The sequence below is a fragment of the Camponotus floridanus genome, unplaced genomic scaffold (genome assembly GCF_003227725.1).
Source record: "Camponotus floridanus strain SB8 unplaced genomic scaffold, Cflo_v7.5 scaffold43, whole genome shotgun sequence".
Lineage (NCBI taxonomy): Eukaryota > Metazoa > Arthropoda > Insecta > Hymenoptera > Formicidae > Camponotus > Camponotus floridanus.
This window is the reverse complement of record NW_020229581.1, coordinates 1,501,227-1,521,861: the sequence shown is the minus strand read 5'-3', so window position 1 is coordinate 1,521,861 and position 20,635 is coordinate 1,501,227. Positions and strand designations below refer to the sequence as shown.

Here is a 20,635-nt window from a genome sequence, read left to right as displayed (position 1 = left end):
CCCTGTGTCGCGAGTAGAGAGCGAGGAGGGAGCGAGAGAGGATGCAGGAATGAGGAATGGGTACACAACCAGGTACGGTGGATGGCTCTCGACCATAAATACGGGAGCTGGTTTGATTATATGGAGCTCCATGTCAAACCGACCGACCGCCCGTTCCCAGCGTCCTTCCCCTCCTTCCTCTTCCCGACCGCGTCGCATGCATCCGCAGACGTGGATGCGCGTTTTATCCTCTTCCCCCTCTTTTATCTCCCGATTCAAAATGAGACCCCTCCTCCGTCATATCCAAGTTCCATCGTTTTTGCGCGCGTTTCGTCATTTTTCGTGACGTACATGCAAAATAACTAACAAAGCTACCAGATGCGATGCTTCACTTAAGTTTATTCGTGCAAGCATCACGATCTTTGAGCATTGAAAATTTGTATTTTAAATTATCGAAAAATACGAAAATTTCTTTGCATCTTAAACTTTACTTCGCTCATTTTCACACACATATTAATATGTAAATTAATGTTAATATATTTAATTCCGCGGGTGTGTTTATAAGTTAAACATTATAAAAAAATTATAAAAAATCCGCTAGGGATATCGTATTCGAAAAAAGGCAAGCGCATAAGTATCATTGTACCAAACGATGCGTTTACAGCCACTTGTAGCACCTGTTCCAGCGTTTCTCGTTGTGTGCTGCGAAACGAAGCGAAGTGCACGATTACACGAATCGCGGTAACGTAGAGGCCGGAAAAGCGGCTGGTTCGCAAGCAATTTCGTGCACCGAGCGTCTGCGAGCTTTTCACTTATCTGGGCTATTTCTCCGCGTCTCTACCTAGTGTTCACACCACGGGAATATGTACTCGGCGATAACATCATCCTAATCTTTTTCACACTTTTATGCGTTTTTAAATAATTTCGCAAAAACAAATTATCTAGAGTTGAGGCGTGAAAAAAATAACGAAACGATTGAAAAAAAAAAATGAAAGTATATATACAAGTGCTTTGACTTTATATACATTGATATACACATTCATTCTCGAGTGAAAGAATATAGTCTTGGTGCATTCCAGCTTGAAATGCAACGAATTTAATTATAAAGTAAGAGACTTAAAATCTGTTTTCCTCGAAAAGAAATGCGATTGAAATGCGAGACGAGACACGAGTGAGGCGACGGTTTCTCGAAGGAACGCGGAGTAATCACTCCGCCGACTTTACTACCCGCGTATTAAACTTAAACAGGAGAACCGTCTCGGCAGATTCCTTCTTCGTCGAACGTTACGGACGAAGAACCTCGGGCCAATTTATGTCCCATAATTTTCGCAGGGAAACGAAACGTCCGCTGCTTGTTCACGATGCGCGCATTGCCGAGACGTTTCAGAAAATCGGGCTCTTAACGCGCGATGCAACATCGTTAGGCGAAACTATTCGACGCAAAATTAGAAAACAGTGCAAATCCGACGCTACGAAGGCGCGAGACCGACGTAGGTTTCGCATCGGAAATGTACAACAGAATTCAATCAACAACACAGTCACAACGACGTGACACGTGTGTATGTGTGCGTGCGTATGTTGTATTGTGTGTTCCCACAGAAATAAACCCTATACCACTGTTAATGATCCACTATTATTGTTCCCATTTTCGCGGCGTACACCCGCGTCTGTCGTCCAATCAGCATCGTGTTTATTGGCTTTTAATTGATTACAAATGACGGTTTGATTGACTCTGTTGCTTATACGTCCTTCTCGTTCTAATGACGACGGGGACGTTTCGAAAAATCGATCGTCATCGGGCTATACGTTGCTTACGTTTCCGCTTGCTTTGGGAAACTATTGCGTCACTGTCACGTTCCCGTTCGCATTTACGAATTTGACACGAGACAGAGATCAATCGATCTCTGCAAAAAGGAGAAAACACGGAGGAGCTAATGTGTCATCTCTTTAATCTACAACACAATTTAATCTCGAGAGAATCTTAAGAAATGCAACAACACCAAGAATAAAATTTCAGAGAATTATAATTTAGCGAAATAAAGTGCATAAGTTCTATACATACATGCACATATCGATATATATGTTACATATATAGGATTGCTTTGATACTGTTTGTATCGAATATCCGCTTGTAGTTTTACTATCCTGCTAATTACAAATCGATCCTTTACCAGCAGTATCTCATCGGTGAATCGAGCACATCGCCGTTTATAAAGTTGAAATTTATAATCCCGTAAATGCGATGAATTAAATCTAAATCAATTATTAGTGAATTAATTCTATAAAATTATATTTAATTATGTCGTTCTTAGCCGCGTATCTAAATGATTGAAATTACAAAATCTTCATTATCTAACGACAAAACACATTTTAAAAATGCAAAATCTAGATAAAATTGAATAAACGAGAAAAAACAACAAGCGTACAAATTAGCGTGGGCGAACGATATTTACAAAGAGAGGTATATAATTTACAAAGAAGATTGCAACACGTGTTCAAGAGATAGAACTCATGTAATGATCGTTTCAAAACAGCGCCGATAATTCGTGAGCGCGATCTTAATGCAAATGAAATTTCATCGGTTTGTTTGTCGACACCTGTGCGAAGCGAACATCTCCGTCTTAATCTAACAGCGCGGTAGAACCCCGCGAAAATGGAGGACGCACGTGACTCGAGCGAAAGTAGAATTTCATGCGCGGAGATGTGCTCGTGTTGATAGAGACCTAATCGAAATTCCAAGCCGCGAAATATATCCCCGGAGAAAGCACCGTGACCAACGAGAGGAGATAGAGATGCTGCGTATCCGTGCAATTCGCGGCGAAAACGCGTCGTGTATAAAATCAAAGAGGATGTAGGATTAATCATGGAACATGTGTCTTTTAGGAAATGGTTTCGCTGGACGGAAGGTTGCGGCCAAATGCGACAGTAAGATGCGGAAACGAGCGGTATCAAGTCATCATTGATGATTGTAATAAGGTAAATTATAGCGAACCTTCCATCTCGCGACCACCTTATATCTGAATATTATGAATTTTTTCCGCTTCTACTTCTCAATTACTTCTCAGCGCGCAGTAGTTTTTAAATTTCCGTCGCTTTAAATTGCGGTACGAAAACAGGAATTTAATTTTAAATTAGAAAACTAGCTAAATAATTTAGTTAGATACATATATTAAATGGAATTAAATGTACAGATATATATGTTATCTTTCATTTACCTTGTAACATGAAATTAACATGCGGATATACCTGTCATTTATCTTATAACAAGTCAGTTCCTTCGACTCAATTAGGTAATAATATGTAATTTTGCAAGTAAGGATTTCATAAAAATTTATAATGCAATTTTTTCAATGGTTCTAAACTCGCTTAGAGATCCAGAAATCCATGATTTCGAGACACAATCAAAAAAATTAACTTCCAACAAGGCAGGTAGATGGGATGAACAAAGCATTTCGCTTCTTAAGAAACTTCTCATAGGAATTGAGATAAGATAAATGGACTCTATTTTGTCACGGGTGGCTTTACGGCGTGTCACATGGCTTTTCCACTCGTCCGACTTTAATCCCTTCATTCATCGTTCCGACGTTGTTCCTAAAAGCGTGTAAACCTGCGCGTCACGGTGCAATAAGTGTCGCGTTACCGGACGATAGAACGAATTATCGGGTCGCGATTGGTTTTGAAATCTGCGCCCGCGACGATCAATTTGTAAGAGCCGATTGAATTTCACTTAAGCCCCGGGGAGAAACAAGGAACGCGGAAAATGCAGCGACGCGAATCGCACGCGCGCGCCATCAAAACCGCGAAATGATTGTATGTACTTAGGAATTACACGATTGCCGAGTCGGAATTGATTACAAATTTAATCTCGACGATTTAATCCTTCGAAGCTACGAGGCAAGTTAAATCTGTTTATTCTGAAATTACGAACAAACCAGATAAAAGCGCACTGAAATTACGATATTCATTACTTTCATATAAATTAATGTAGAATATATATGTGTTGTAAATGAAAGAGAAGCACGAATCATTGCACAAAGCATCAATCAATATCATTTCTTAAAATTCTATTTGTTATCGTTGTAAACATTTCCAGACCGCAAAAAGGATATGTATGTTCGCTAGGAATTAATCTGTGATATAATTTATAGTAACATGCATATAGTAACATGCGTGTTTTCTTTCTCATTGACGTATCATATATAATTATTAAAATCGTACGATAATGAAATACTGTCATATGCATCAGTCATGCAACGTATTTTACATTGATGTTACGCTAGTGAGGAACGACTTATCAGTGATGAGATAATCGGTTAATTTCTGGTTTCAGCAGCAATTGGAAGCAAATATGTTCGCAAGCATCTGTGAAATTGCCATTATATAATACTTTTGATCGATTAGCAGAATTTCCAACAACATCACCGACGCAAACTTCCCTGTGCGCGCTGAGCTGTATTGATTAAATCGGAAACGCGTCACCAGCTATCGATTTCAAAACTTCAATATCGTACTCTGGCTTACCCGGTGCTTCTTCATCTCTCTCTCTAGGTCTCTCTTATTCATTTTTTTCTTCTTTCTTACCAATTCTACCTGTCTCCATCCATTTTCATATCTGGCATTTCTCTCTTTCTTTCCGCGACATGAAGCTATCTCTCTTACTGGCGAGAATGAACGGCCGCCATTTCGCGGTGCCAGAGTTGAAGCGAGAGCGAGTCGAACGTCGCTCTAAAGAGGGGGATGGAGAGTTGGCAGATGGAGCAGAAGAGTAGAGAGAAAGAGAGAAAGGGGGGGGGGGGAGAGAGAGAGAGAGAGAGAGAGAGAGAGAGAGAGAGAGAGCACTATTGACCAGGAAGAACGGGAGATTTAAACGCCAAATTCAGGACCGAACCAACCTACCCACTTTCTCTCCCCTATCCCTCTCGAGCTCCCTCTCGTCAGAGTTTTACGTCACTCAATATATGCACGCGAGTTTATGCCGGCAAGCTGGTAATTCTGGCACGGGGCAAGTGTTTCACGTGAGCCACCCTTCCTTGCCTGGACCGACAGAGAGAAACGACGGGGGGGATGGGAGAGGGATGGAAAGCAGCAGGAGAGAAGAGAGCGACGGAGGGAGAGAACGGGAGGTATATCTGCCTTAGGAATTTCTGAAACGTCACTCGCGCGCGCGTAACTCCGCGACCGTTTCGAAGGAAATTTAAGTTTCATGGGATCGGGGTGATACCTGCCCGCGCGGCCGAGCTGGTATACATAAACGGTCGTTCGTATGCGCGCCGAACGAGTAGACGGATGGTGTACGATACCGTAGCGTAGGTAGATAGCTAGGTGGATACGGAACGTATATATGAACAGGATATGTTTCTAGGTGCCCGAGAGAGAGCCGAGCCCGGGTAACACCATCCCGGGATTCGCAAATAGAGAGAGGGAGGTTTGTGCGACACGGTTATTAAAAATGAGTGGCCGCAGTCGGATGCGCCGTGCAAAAATTGTACGCGCATTCTATTTGAATAATGCTCTCTCTTTCTCTCTCTCTTTTCCCCTCTTTCTCTGTTGCGGATTCGGAGAATCGTGCGACCGAGATAAAATGGATTAAACTGCGCCTCTCACCCGTCGCTAGAGAAAAGAGAGCTTCAAAGAGAGAGATCTCTAGTAAATAGTAAATAGGCGAACTACGAAAATAAGCGAGAGGTAAGGTAAATGCTTTCATTTTGCATCGCGCGAATCTCTTTTCTCGCTCGTATAAATGAGGAAATTACGATCTGTGTTTTAGCGCGTAGCGTCATGATGCTGAAATTATTTTGGAATGAATTAAAAAAGTTTTTTCGATTTAAATTTTTTATAAATCTAAAGCAAAAAAGTTCGCGACTCTAATTATGGAAACGTATCTTGCTTTGGAAAAGTCCAAGAAGTGACGCAAGACAAACAATTAAACACCCAAATATACGGCGAAATAAAAATCGAAATATAAAAATAAATAAAAATGTCAAAAATGAAACAAAACGAAATTCTTTCATTACGTGATTCACTTCTCATCGCGTGACTATTGGTACAAAAATGCGATAAACAAAAACGGGTTTCATTCGACAATCAATGGTGACAAATTAGTTGCCGATAGAAAGAACACACGGCGCGCGCGATGGCCGCGTAAACAAATGTTATGCAAAATTGTTTGTCGGATGAAATAACGTTGACGAACGAGAAGGATGGATTTGCACGGCAATATGCATGAACAATTGCCAACGCATCGTGTCGTTTGTCGCGATATGTTTATCCGAATGATTATATGCGCGTCTCGCGATTCGTCGGAAGGGGAGGAAAAAACACATGTCCCACTCTAGTCCCTCCGCTAATAAAACTTTCAATTGCGTGTCTCACGCGATAATTTTCATACGATCGTCGCGCTCGCGGCCAGCTCTAATGATTATGACACGCGCGAGTTCGTGAAAAAAAAGAAAGAAAAAAAAATATAAAACTAACAGAGAGGGAGAGAGAGAGAGAAAATACTGCTTCGTTGAAAGATCTGTCGCAAAAGCGAACTCGTAGTAACTTTTAATTACATTTATCTGCCGGAGATGACGCGTCCCGCTCTTTTTATCCCGCAGTTACTCTCGTCGGCCGAGCTTGAGAGTGCGCCCGGCACTCAATTACAGAGATACATGCGCCACCCTCGCATCGCCTCTCCCACTCTCTACCTCTCATCATTTTTTACATGTGTGTAAACGGGGCCGTTTGAGAGCCGCGTACTATTTTACGCTAATGCTTCCTCGACGGAATCGTGCATGTATCATACATTCGAGACCTTTCGCAAATACGTTGAATCCTGATCCCGAGATTAACAATTTATATATATATATATATATATATATATATATATATATATATCGTCCCAATCTCTAAATATATGTAAATAAAATATATAAGCTTGATTTAAATTGCATTGTCAGATACATGAACGTATGTAATTTAGTTGAATGGAAACGCTATGTATGTGTCATTAGAGTAGAAATAGAAATAGATTCTTTTATCTTTTTTGTACTTTATGTATGTTCGGAGTCTCCCGCATATTTGATTAAGCAATATTCTCAGGTGACTAATTGACAACTGCGATTCGTAATGGAGTCCAGGCGCGGATAAACGAGAAAGAGGAAACGTGGATGACAACAGAGGAAAGGGAAATCCTCGCGTAGAACACGTCCGTTCGCGGTCTCGTTATTACGTTTCGCGGTTATTCATGCCGGTTCGACGATGACAAAACATTGATACTCGACATTATGCGTGTTCGGGAGCATGCGCGTGGTATTGAGAGAATTGGTCTGTCAATGGCGTCGTCCTTTTGAACGTTGAAACAAAACATCGGTCCGACCACGTTGCACGGGGTCAAATGCCGCTTCGATTCGATCGCGCCATACGAATTTTCTATTGGTCACCTTCGGCGACTTGGAAAGCTTTTGTCATGCGGGATCGATCTGCCAATTAATCTGATCTCAATAGCGTTCCGAGAACGTGTCGTTATACGTTATCCATTTTGTACTCTCAAATTGCGTCTCAAAATTCATAAAAATTGATAAAAGCATTTGAATATTTATCCTGTATGTTTTTACAAGTGTGGATCCATTAACGTGCCTATAAATTATACAACTGTAATTATTCAACATTGAATTATTACTAACTCTATAAGCAAATTTTCTTGCAAATACATTGCATTAAATTAATGAATAAAATAGCCACATCAACGCCTGTCTGATGTTGTCGACAATGAAATTTTGATCAAGCGACTTATGGCGTACACGCCTGTTATGGAACATCGAAGGCAACGCGCTTAATCCTCAAGAAGCGGCATAAGCGGATTCGGTTCGTACCAGTTGGAAAGAGCGAAAATTATATAATTGAAAATGGTTTGAAAACGAAATTTTCGGCTATACATATCAACTTCACTTTGAATAATGTTGGATCAGGGATGAAACACAATGCTTCTTGAGAGAGTATATGTCAAAGGTAATACGCCAGAGAAAGAAACGTTTGTTTTTTAAAATTATCTCTAAATGAGTATCTATAATTTCGTAGGTGGAATTCCTATATGCATAGTTTTTAAAAATCGAAACGTGAAATTCGCTTTAAATGATTATTCGTCACAAAATTTAAAACCATTCTATTTATAATTTTATATTCCGCATATCTTAATGTACACGTATGCATTTTATATATGTATATTTGAGATATTTTCAAATATTTTCTGTTACACTGTGTATAAAATTATAAAAAAGAGTCTGAATGATGAATAATTCAAAAAAGGCTTAAGCAAAAATCAGGATATTTTTCTCGCGGCATAAAATGCACAACAGAAATCACGTGTGAATCAGTGACGAATAAATCATGAATGGAATTGAATAGCATGATTATAATTCTTCACTCGCGAGAAAATCATATGAAGCGTGGAAATCGTACGTGCGATTATCATGAAAGAATCCCTCGTGCGTATGTATAATTAAAACATTTTCACTCGCTCCAGTTTCCCGTTATTCAGCAGGGTCCGCCGATGTAAACGCGAAACGGAGATGGAGATGAGTCTGACCGGAATAAACACTTTGGGAATAGACTTTCTACCATCTTCGCGCGTGCCTTTTTCACCGAGATTTTGTGGGTCAGTATTACTTTGACCGCGTGATGCGCGTATAAATCTCGCGACACGCATGAAAGCAGGATTACCTTCATTCATTCCATGAAAAGCGCGCCTCGTAATGACTTTTTCCTTCATAAATTTCCATGTTTAAATAGGGCATGAATTATAAAAATTAAAGGCTTCTCTAATTAGCCATTTAACGTATAATGGAGCACAATAACGAAAATAAGCGATGTTGTTACGCAAGAGTGCGTAATATCTTTCGACAAAAATCCGAAATTCGACGATTATAAATGTTAGAGCGATCAGCTTGCAGGCAGACTCATGTAAATTTCAGGAAGATTTCCGAGCGAATGTTTCGCGTAATGGCGAAAATCTCTATCGGATGATTCGCCAGTAGCTAATGGTCACCCAACCGAAGCAATGCACATGCAATGTGAATTTAATTTGGTATACCTGGATATTATCGGGACTAAAACGCATCCATGTCTACCCATAGTTAGCGCGAGCAAATCTCACGTACGAAAAAGGAAATCAATTAATAAATAACGATACATTTTCCACGAAAATACCTTGAATGTATGTATGTTCGAAAAGCGACATCAGCTAAAGTATTAATTATATTCTGAAAATAACTTGCGCAAACCTCCAGTTCTATATACGAAAAAAACTCGCTTAAAAATTGAGAATAATAATGTCAATACAAGCTTACCACTTTACATATAAATTCTATGACTATATATAATTATTATAAATATATATAGATTATAATATATTAAACTCTTAAATTTTATATATTAATCTTTATCTCTTATTTAAATAAGAGCGACACCGTTCTCAGTTATCACATAGTCTTGCGATTTAATTAAAATATCAGTTAGGAAATGCATCCGAGGGTATGCCTTTTCGAAACATGTCCAGATGGGAAGAATTTCTAAAGCAATTTTGAAAGGTAATCGCTCTAACATAAATGAGCAACTTAATGTACATACAATCTATTTGTATCTCCAAAATGCGATATGCGCAATATTGATCATCAAACATGACAAAAGTGAAGCAAACAGATAAATGAAAATGAGAAACAATTACTCGATCAAATGGATAGCCGATATTGAATAATATTTAGCCGACAATATCGATGGCGCATAGAGATTTCGTTTTCGAAGTGATGCTTATATCGAGTGTTCCGAAAGATATGCAGCACAGCGATAACAGATATTTGGCGTATAATTTGCGCCCTATTTTTTTCTCTCTTTCTCTTTCACAATAACGGGTCTTCAAATAAATTTCCAGAGCAGAATTTAGAGGTGGTGATACGCACCATTTTGGGAAACTTCGTATATAACCCGACGTTTCGCGAATTTTTCCCGGTCGTGAAGCGCTTCGTGCCGTTGAAAAATACTCGCGACAGTTTTGCGCGAATTCTTTTTATTACGAAAAGATGGAAAGCGAGTCCCGTTGGAAAAATAAAGAGCGGGTCCACACGAAAAAGGAATTTCGCATAAGAATGCCGTTTGTTATTTCGCGCAGGAAATTCGGACGTCGCGTGAATTAGCATGAATTTAATTAAAGTGAAGAGAAAAGTCTTGAAGAGAAAATTCGATAAAAGTGCAGAGACATCTTCGATTGTCATCGGCCGAAATAAATCGCACCCGATCCATTACGGAAGTCGATAGACACGTTTTCTATTTTGAAAGTACGATTCTTTTGTCTCGACTGATGACAGCCCGTCTCGAAAGAACGTATCAAAAGTTATAATATATCATTCAGATATCCATGTAGTTTGCCAAAGTTTTTATTCCGAGTAGAAAGTGATGGATTCCAACTGCTTGTTACGTGATGATCGTGTCCTGGCCTTGAAATAATTGGAGCCTTGGGAGCCCGTGAAAGTAACGAGATGAATACGTGATAAACACGATTGACATTTTTTTCAGAAAATACGAAATATTAGTTGAAGAAAGAGAGAGAGGGGAATTTCGTCACGTGAGATAACGTACTTTCTAAAATAATTTCAATCGCAACGATAGAAATACATATCACTTTGAACATTAATTAGAGATTGTTTTAATTTTAAATGTAGATTATTCTTTAATAGCATATAAGAATTACCATCATTTTCTAAATGATAAAATATACAAAATGGCAGGTATTTATTGGTGATTTTTTATTGTACATTTTCCATATGCTTATGATAGATGGAAGTGGTAAATCTGCGGAGCACCGCAGATGTCTGTAAAAAAAAGAACATAAAAAGTCAGATTTGGATCGTATCCAAATGTAACTGATTTCATCGTGTGCGAGAATATGGCATATCAACACCGAAAGTTTGAGCAATCATTTTGTGAGAATTTATATCGTTACCAACGTTAGAATGAAAACGATATTCCGCTCTTGGATAATGCAATAGAAAACACGTTCTCGATCAAATATAAGCTTGTACTTATCGATGTATTATTATTGATCTGCGTCTTTGTATTGAATCAATCACGTCAATCCGGATTTCATCAAAGTAAATTCAGCGTAAAGGTAAAGCGGTCAAGAGTACGTCGGAGAAAACTAATCACGATCTAGTATCCTAAAATAACAATTGTAGAGTGAACCACAGATTTGTTTCAGGCGCCTCAGGCAATGATCTATCTAACTTGTATCTTAAATTGGCCTTGAACTTGTGACAGTGACACATGTCCGCATGACTTAAAGTGCCTTTCACGAATTGACAATATATTATGTAACCTTTAGATGTACGATCGAAATAAAACTCGAAACTAGCACATATATCCGCGTATATTTTTATATATAAAAATTATTTGGCGACTATATACTTTATTTAAAAAATTAAACATTTAGAAGAATAATTTTTTATAATTAATTTTACATCATAAAAAATATATGCGTGAAGAAATGTGTGTTTCGCAGAGTGAATAAAAAAAATAACAAAGCGATCTTTAAATTGAGAAAGGTGAAAGGAGAGTAGCTCTTTAACGGTAATGAAGACGGCGCAATAAAGTACACTGTGATGCGCGTGAATTGATTATAAATGTATTTTATCTAACGAGAATATATTGTTGATTAATGCTCGGAGGAAAGAAGGAAATTTCGCGTTTAGCTACCGCTCGATTTATTACGTCTCTTTAAAGCAGAAGAGTATTCGCGACGTGGGCCAAATTAACAGTACGCGGAATGTTAGCAGAGGAGATTTTAATATACAACGTCGTTGTCCTTATGAAACGTCGGAGAAAGTTGGTAAAATGTTTTCCTCGGGTAGATCGCGGAGGCGGTGGAAACACGAGCGACGGAGCACAACGGAGGTTAAAATTTCATGCAACCTCGCCTAGGTTACACGTGAGGAGCCGTGCTCTCGAAACAAAAGCGACGTGACGTAAGCAATTGCGAGCGCGTGCCGGTTCCGACCTCGCGTTCTCTGCCACGGAGATGCATTGTATCGTGATAATGAAAGTGAATTGTAATAACCGTGCAACAGTCATACAAAGAGTACCTTGAAAGAATAAGGCGCAAAATAGCGAGAATCCAATCTTGCAGTCTGAAAGAAAAGTCTTACGGAAATTTCGAATATTTCTTCTAAAAATTAATATTTTTTAAAGAGAGAGGGAGAGAGAACTCATTAATAATTAAGAATTATCGATTAAATTAGTAATTAAAAATTTTTACTTCCGGCTGAGTGTCTTGTTAAAATGCATTCCGCACAGTGCGAAATTTACATCGCGAAATTCAACGCTTTCCCCAAGAAACGCCTCGCGCCTTACAATACAAACATCATTTAGATGTAAATGTCCATTTATCTACATGTTTGACTTGTTTTTATTGTAACTTTTCCCAAGTCTGCCGACAACATGTTCTTCGAGTAATTTCACGAAATTTGTTCGCACGTAAATTTTATGTAATTAAATTTCGACAAAAGTAGCGTTAATAAAATTGTATCACATTCACTTCGTATTTTAAAGCCGTCGAGTCCCTGCTCTCTCGTAACGTAAAGCTTTGAATTTCATTGGAAAATACGTCGCGCGACAATGAGGTCGAGGAGTCGGAGATGTAAACCGAGGCTTTCGTAACGCGGGATCTCTCGCGGTGCAACGGGACGTATTCATCGTTCGCGCCCTTTTGTCGGGGGCGCGACTAGATCGTCCTCTTTTCTCACCCCTCGTTCCTACCGACTGGTTCAACTGGCAAGTTTCAAGTGTCGTCGGAGAGACTGTTGCTCGCGTTATGCTTTCTCCGTCCTTCTCCGGTCGCCTCGAGCTGGCATTTCGAAACGGAAGAGACAAAGAGCTCAAAGTCGCGGAACAATGAGACCTGATATCGCACGGTTCAACTACGTATACTACTACACTATTATTACTACTACTGTTCTCTCCTCCCTCGCATTTTCACACACGCCGACATCGTCGACGTGTCGACCGTGTGTTATTGTGTGTACGTCAGGGGGATGTTTACCTAACGGCATACAATTATCGTCTGCGAAAAACCTCAAGTCCGCACCATTCGGACCGTCCCTTCTTTTCATCCCCGCTTTATGGAATTAACGTTTTCGCGCTCTCCACGGATGTAATTAACGCATCGAATGCGTTAACCGTCGAGGACGCAGATGTTTACGCGTAAATTCCCTTTCTTATAACCGCGACGGATGGGGCTTCGCGTTTTATCCGCGATACGAAAACGCGCGACGTAATGCAAATCCGCGTATTTTCAGCCGCGTATTTCGTGTCCTTTTATTTTCTTGCCGTTCGCATCGCGCGACAAAACTTTCACGATGCGACGACGTTGGCGAAAACCACCGAAATTCCGACGGCTTATATAAGGTCGCTTTAATTGTCCGGGTGCGTGTGCTCGTTATGCGCGACGGGGACAATTTCCGCGTTCGCGAACACGCGGATACACGAGTCGTGACCGTCTCTTTCGGCGGAGACGATTAATTCTGCCGCGATCGCGCGACCGGCCGGATTTTTGTGCTTTCGTTACGGATGGAAATTTTTGTTTAATTTGATTGGCAATCACACCTGAAAAAATAGCGCCGATAACGGCCGCATCAGCAGCCGCGGCGATAATTGTCGACCGCTGCCGCGGAACTGTTGTCCGGTAAAAACGTTTCCGCTCCCCCGATTCGTCCTGTCGCTTCTCCCATTTCTCGATTAATTTTCGCGTCGTCACATCCCGCCCCTCTCCTTCTCCTCCGTTTACCGGTTACATACCGATAGGAAGTCGCTGCCATATTACCGCGCATTCGCGAAATGGTCATTTACGAGGCATCTCCTGCTCCTGGATTTTAATGATCTGGCGCAGGTGAATGGGATTCTTTTCTACGCGGAAAGTCTAATCGTCGCATTTGGAGCAGACTCTCTTGCCTCTCTCTTAAACCGCGCGCTCGTATTTTTCCCCGTTGGATGCAGTAGAATTTAACGTTCGAGCGAGTATAAGAATAATTTATCGCCATTTTGTAATTCTAGGAATATGAAAATCATAAGAGATTGTTTAATTTTATTGCTCGCTCAACATATCATGAATCTTCGTTTCTCTCGCGCGAATAATTGTAATTGATCTAATGGAAAGCTAGGGGCAACTTGTGATGCGCGCTTAAAACGTTCCCTTGGAAAATAATTAAGGTAATCAGAAATAGACAATTACGCGGTAATTGTAACGGGCGCTATGCAATTTCTCCTTTTGATACGCGCGCGAACTCTTTACGAGGTAACACGTTTAATGCTCGCAAGAGTTAAGCGCGATAAAACTAAAATTGACGGCGCAAGAGAATCATTATCGGATAGCATAAGAGACAATCTCCAGCGTTATCTTAATATTTCATGAGAAAGGTAACGAAATGGCTGCAAGCTCGGTTGAGTTTTACATCCTTCGAGAGATATCATACATAGAATTTTGTCTCCTTATACGAACTTCATACATATATGTCACTTTTTGATCAAATGTGCCATCGAATAGAAATTTAATAATTATTCATCTCGATAGACAAACCTTTTACCACGATCCCACTTGAACATACAGACAATTAAGATGAACGAGATACATTTTCCAACATTAAATCATTAATAAATTTTACCTCTTAGGCAAACCAAGCGTAACGACCGAGGGATAAATAAAATGAATACTAATGACACATGACAAGAATACCTTTTTCCAACATCACTGCAAGCATTAATGTTTATTAAAGTAGGTTGCGGGAGGGAGACCCTGGATAAGGGCATTCGTCACGTGCCACTTTTCTCCGGGCAAGTCGATCGACGCATCGAATGATTTTCGAGGTTTCGAAGCGTGTCGACGGAGCCCGTCTCGACGCTCTCGCTCGTCCGAGAATCGTCGGTCGGCCGTGATCGTGCAACGGGCGCTATCTCTTTCCCACCGCGGCGAAAGGCGACCGCGACGGGCAAAAGCAAGAGTCAACGTACGTACGTTCGCGTTCAGTTCCGCTCCGAGACGGCGAGGATACTACCGACAGCGTGGCATCGAAAGGAGTCAGTTTCCGCGTAGTCTCCGGCACGTCGGTCACGCCAGGTGCCGTTTATCTACCTGTCCGCTCCGCGTGTCTGTCAGACGGTACGCGCGAGGTACACGAGAAGATTGTCGAGAAGATGCATCCGTCGCAGCGCGATGCTCATCGCGTCCGAATCGCGCTGTTCTCGCTGGGTGAGTACGAGAATCGCGTACTAATCCGGATTAGTTCTGTAGCAAGTTGTGCGCGGGCCGATCGGCAAATTCACGCTTCGACGGACGCGCCGAAGTCTAGCGGCGAAACTTAGCCATCGTCTCGAGAAGAAAGGATACGGTCTGACAAAGTAACTGTGTAATCAGCGTAACATCCGATATTATAATACAGGGCGCATAAAATGTAACGCTCGAACGCGTATCGATCGCACGAACGCTTGGATGCTTAAAAATGTCAGCTCTGTTAGCTATAATAAATAAATTTTAATAATCGTTAATTAAACGAAGAATAAGGATCGATGGATGTTCTTCGAATTAACGTTAATTAACAATGAAAATTGTCGATTGAATCATTATTTTAATATAACCGTGATGAGAGGTATATATCATTTTGGCTATTTGAATATCAAAGCCGAAGCCTATCGATCCGCCGCACCCGGGGTTGTCATTATAGAGATTGTCGAGATGCATTCTCGATGCGAAACGCATGATCGCGTGGCGTAAAGTACATATTCCATAGCGCGATATATGCGCTTTGTGACACGTGCCCATGTCCTGGGAGAATCTCTGAAGAATCGAGAGCGACCAATTAATGCCGCGCTATACGTATAGATGCTCGTTTCTCCGCTAGTCGAAGAACCGCAAACCCCGCAAGTTGGAGTATCTCCTGGCTGACAAGCATCGTCCCCGTCGTCGACGATGCCGATGTCGACAACGGCGGCGACAGCGACTGCGGCATGGAACACCACGGGGAAATCAAGCGTTCTCCGCTTTTATTTGCATAAAATGATAGGACTGACCACGTCACGTTCGAAATGTCGGCCTCGCTGATTTTCCCTGCGAATTTTATTATGTTCCGACACACACACGCACATCTTTCGTCGCTCCGTGGCATTTCGATTTCGCGGAAACAACACGACGACGACGATCATTAAGTCGAATGCAAATGGGAGAGCACACGCGAAGAAATCCTCAACGCGAATCTTTCTCTCCTCGGCGTATCGCACAATCGAGCGGAATCGCAAACTCGAAAGACCGGAAAAGGAACGGTAATTGCGAATTGAGGAAAAGAAAAGTCGAACGTTTGGGAGGACGCCAAGTGTAAGCAAAAAAATTCCCCTTGTAAATCTCGTCTTTATTACAACTCGACGTTAACTAGAGTCGTGTACGAATCTTAAAGACCGTACGCGATAAAGGACGAGCTTGCGCGAATAACGGTAAAAAAATTCGGTGAACAAGAAGAGAGAGACCAAAGACGAATTTGCGATCTCGCGAATACGCAAATTAAATTACGGGTATTAAATTGCCACACATTCTCGCATTCGAAGGATGTCAAGGCGAGTGGGTCGCGTTTAAAATTTTCTTTTTTCGCTCACCGTTTACACAATCGCGCCAATTTCGCACGAACATTCCGCGTTCTATGGAAAGGTGGAGCGCTCCATGCGCGACGTCTCGTAAAATCCCTGAATAGCGTCGCGCCGCGCCGCGAAACGAGATTATAGCGAATTCGCGATAAAACCTCTGGCGGTACAAACTAATTCGCCGCTCGGATATTTTTAATTCGCGCGAGAGATTCGACGGGGAAAAAAAAAAAAAGAGTTAAAAAATAAATTTAAAAAAAAAAGGAAGAAAGAAAAATCGTTTTCGCCAGCGATTGTAACTGTCGAGCGCGCACGGAGAGCCGTATGTGCGCCTGTACAAACATTATCGGGCCGATGGCTCGGAATCCCCGGCCCGCTATCATCCCCGGCCTACGCTATCCCGAGCGAGCCGGCACTTAATCCCGGCAAATATAGTTGGAATTCCGCAGCATTGTTGCGCGCATACGACGAGCAGATTCGAATATTACCGTTGGGCGCGTCATACTAATCGCTCTGTCGCTGAGCTATACTACGATTAATTATCGGCTGAGCGCGTAATCCAGCTCGCTCGCGCGAGCGAGCGAAACTTGGGACGAAATCAATTTTCGTCGGATCTAAATCCCTTTTGCTAAAAGCATTATTCGGCGATCCCCAATTTCCGTTCGACAAACGTCATTGTCATCGAATAAATCCCGCGAAATATTAACCCTACGCGAACGCGAACGAAACGAAACTGGATATCGCAATATTGGCGGGTGTAGCTTTTTCGCGTAAGATTTGAAACTAAATTTTAATTTGATTCTTTTTGTTTAACAAGATTCGAGAGATTGGGCGACTAAAATGTTTTTAAAAGATAATTTCTGTTTTCGGTACGGAAGCGTACTTTAGAGTAACTACAAATTAAGCGAAGGAGGTACGGAGACTCCCAGCTCTGACAGTTAATTTTGGAAGCTCGCCAACGCCAGATATAAATCTGTAAGTGGACGACTAAAATCAAGTGGCTGAAATATTTATGCGAGAGTCTAGACGGGGTATATGTAAACAGCGGAGCTGGAAGATTTTCGGATCACTCGACGATCGCGTCCTTGAATTAATACAAACCGCAAATTACAAGATTCCAATTTACAATTTAAAATCTTACATGTAGGTTAAAATGCGAATAATAAAATCTCTTTCGTTACATCGTTGCTTTTAAAATGGCTGGATATTATGCGTTTCCTCTTGCAAAAATCAAACGCCGACAGAACGGCGGCGGATCGCCGATGAATTTTTCAACGTGCTTAAACCAGAAATCCTACCTCGCTCGTCGAATATCAGAGTCGGTTCGAGGTAGTGGCGTCGATATCGATGCGCTTGGGCGTATCCATTAAATCGCTCGATATTGATAGTAGTTGTAAATACGATACGTGAGCCCAAGATCCTTACGATCGCCCATACAGCAAACGCTGACAAAGGTCTTTGGAAAACTCCACGCGACTCTCTATGCACTTCCTCGCGTTCCTTCCTTTCTACCTTGTATAGAGAAGAATAAAAAGAGAGAGAGAGAGAGAGAGAGGGGGAGAGGGAGAGGGAGAAATGACCACCCCTCGCGTATACACACAAACGTCTCTCCCGATCGTGAAACTCCACGACGGTGTTTCATCGTGTTACGTGCTGGCTCGAGTCGTTCTTCTTCTTACAACGAAATCGATTTCCGCCGACAAGGCGATCGTAAAATTTAACGACGTTAATTCGGGGCCCGAAAACCGTATTGCTACGAGACAATCGTGTTGAAATGCGTCGAGTATTCCGGAAGAGGGTGTAAAATCGAACCTGCGCTAATCCGTCGACAGAGCTTACCTTTAAAGTTGAGCTAAAATGTTTTTCACAGAAAAATCAAACTTTGATGAAAAAATTTCTTACATCTCTAAAGAATAAAGGAATAATTATTTTTAACCGATAATGATCGATCATCGATAAATGCACAGCGCGTCTTTTAACACACTGTAAATAAATATAGAAAATGGCACAACAGGAAGGTAATTCGCGTAATACTTTGTACGCAACGTGTGCTCTCGACTGTTGCTTGCTTATTCTTTCGAATTTAAGAATCGAATCTTATATTCCGAGCTATTTAGACCGTTTCTAGGACTAAACCCGAACAGGCGAAACTTGGGGTTGAAACAATTAGAGCTGCCCGCGATCCTGCCGACTTGTTCTCGGCATTCCGTGTCATCACATTTGGGCGATCGCGGCTTAAAATTCTCACTGAACACAATCATATAAATTGCTCTCGCATTCCCGCGCTTACTCGGAACGAATAGAAGAGATCCGCATGACGAATCGGACGAAAGTTTATTAGCCGCGACGTCGGGGCCGCACGCGCATTGAATTCCGTGTGCGACACAAGTAGTAATTTGTGTTTGCAACGAGTTTCTCTCACGGTAACAAAATATCGAGTGTCTCGCGGCTTTCGCACGTGGGACTTAACAAGTTTACTTGTGCTGGCAGAATCGCGCGAGATACAATAATGACGGAATGGAGAGGGAAAAAACGTGTGTACGCGAAAGAAAAAGAGAGAGAGAGAGAGAGAGAGAAGCGGAAAGAAAAAGCTTTGGATCTAACGACAAAGACGCGTCGCGACATCGCGTGAAATTTGCACGTCGAGACAAGACAAACGCACGCGATATCTTCAGGCCATTGCGATAAAGCACGCCGATCAGGCATCGCGTGTCCGCGACCGGACACGGGAAGCACGAATGCGTCTCCAAGCGTGTACGTGGGAAATCCTCGTTAACGCGGCACGATGATTTTCACGATGCGTTTTTACTTTCGTCCGCACCGATTCGAGCACAATGCCCTACCCCCCCTTCTCCCCCGCCGTAAGATTTATTATAAGCAGTTCATTCCGTCTTCATCAATCTTGCCGGGCGCGCCTCGCTTTGGGAAACGTAACAGTGTACACATATATTCGAACATTATTAATTAAAGAACGAGAATTTCTTTCTCCTTCCTTGAATGTTACAAATAAATCGTCAACAATGCCTTTATATTCCTCGAAACCATATTTGAGCGAAATCCTCCAAGCGAGGTAGCGTGGAAAACCGTCAACTGCGAGGGTTCAATAAAATAACGCATATAAATGTGTCGGAACACAGGAGGCGGAAGTGTAAAACAGCATACGCGGCCAAGATCGGAATTGCACGACTCGCGCTGCAGGGGAAGTTTTTCCATCCTCCATCGACCTCCAGCTCGCGTTTTCGTGCATGGCATAAGGTTTCGCATGGCAATCGCGCGGTATTATTATCCGCATACACAAGTTCGCTTTTTCCCGCGTGCGTTCGCGAGGAATGTGCATGCACGTTCATCTCCCCCGCATCGAAAGAATCGTCTCCTTCGGCCTCTACCTTTTCTGCATAGCAACGCGCGAGCGAGCGAACTCGCGCGTTGTGATTTCCATTCTCTGCATTTTATTTTTGTTTTTTTCCCCCCCTCGGCTCTGTCTTTCTTCTCCCCCCCCCCTCCATCTTTTTCTCTTGCAATTTCACGGGGTTTCCATGCCTCCGTTTGTGTTGGTGATCCGTAACATAAACCGATATACTCGTATATCAGGCTGCTTTCACCGCCGGTTTAAATCAGTAATATCGTTGTAATTAATGCAATTCAATTCGCTATTTCGCTATTCTGCGTTACGCTACAGCGTTAACGCGCAAAATTTACATAACGTAGTTGTAGGGACGGTTACGTAGAGTGAAACTGTGCGGTAAACCGACATACGTTCGCTCGAGAAACGAAATCGAGAGTTTTGCACCGTTATGTATATTTATATTATTTTTTAAATTAAACTGTACGTAACAGAAATCCCCTCGGTTCTCCTCGACACACGATGAAAATGGAAATGGTGACGAAAGAAGACGAAAAACACCAACGATGCGCAGTCGATAGCAATCACGGACGTATACATTTTTATGATAATTAAGTAGCCCATCCCAGTTTGATATAGCCGTATAGTATATCCCGAGTGCTC

General features: G+C 41.8%; 2 protein-coding genes across 3 annotated transcripts in view; one reads left to right on the top strand and one right to left on the bottom strand.

Moving 5' to 3' along the window:
- Positions 1-20,635, bottom strand: part of LOC105255286 (RING finger protein 17) — a 136,135-nt gene that overhangs the window by 84,929 nt on the left and 30,571 nt on the right. The gene's annotated exons all lie outside the window — the stretch shown is intronic.
- LOC112639026 overlaps positions 15,062-20,635 on the top strand; it is a 34,072-nt gene continuing 28,498 nt past the window's right edge. The window contains exon 1 of the mRNA XM_025411814.1: positions 15,062-15,250. Coding sequence (XP_025267599.1) covers positions 15,196-15,250 — 55 coding nt within the window. The 5' untranslated portion in view covers positions 15,062-15,195. The remainder of the gene's footprint in view (positions 15,251-20,635) is intronic.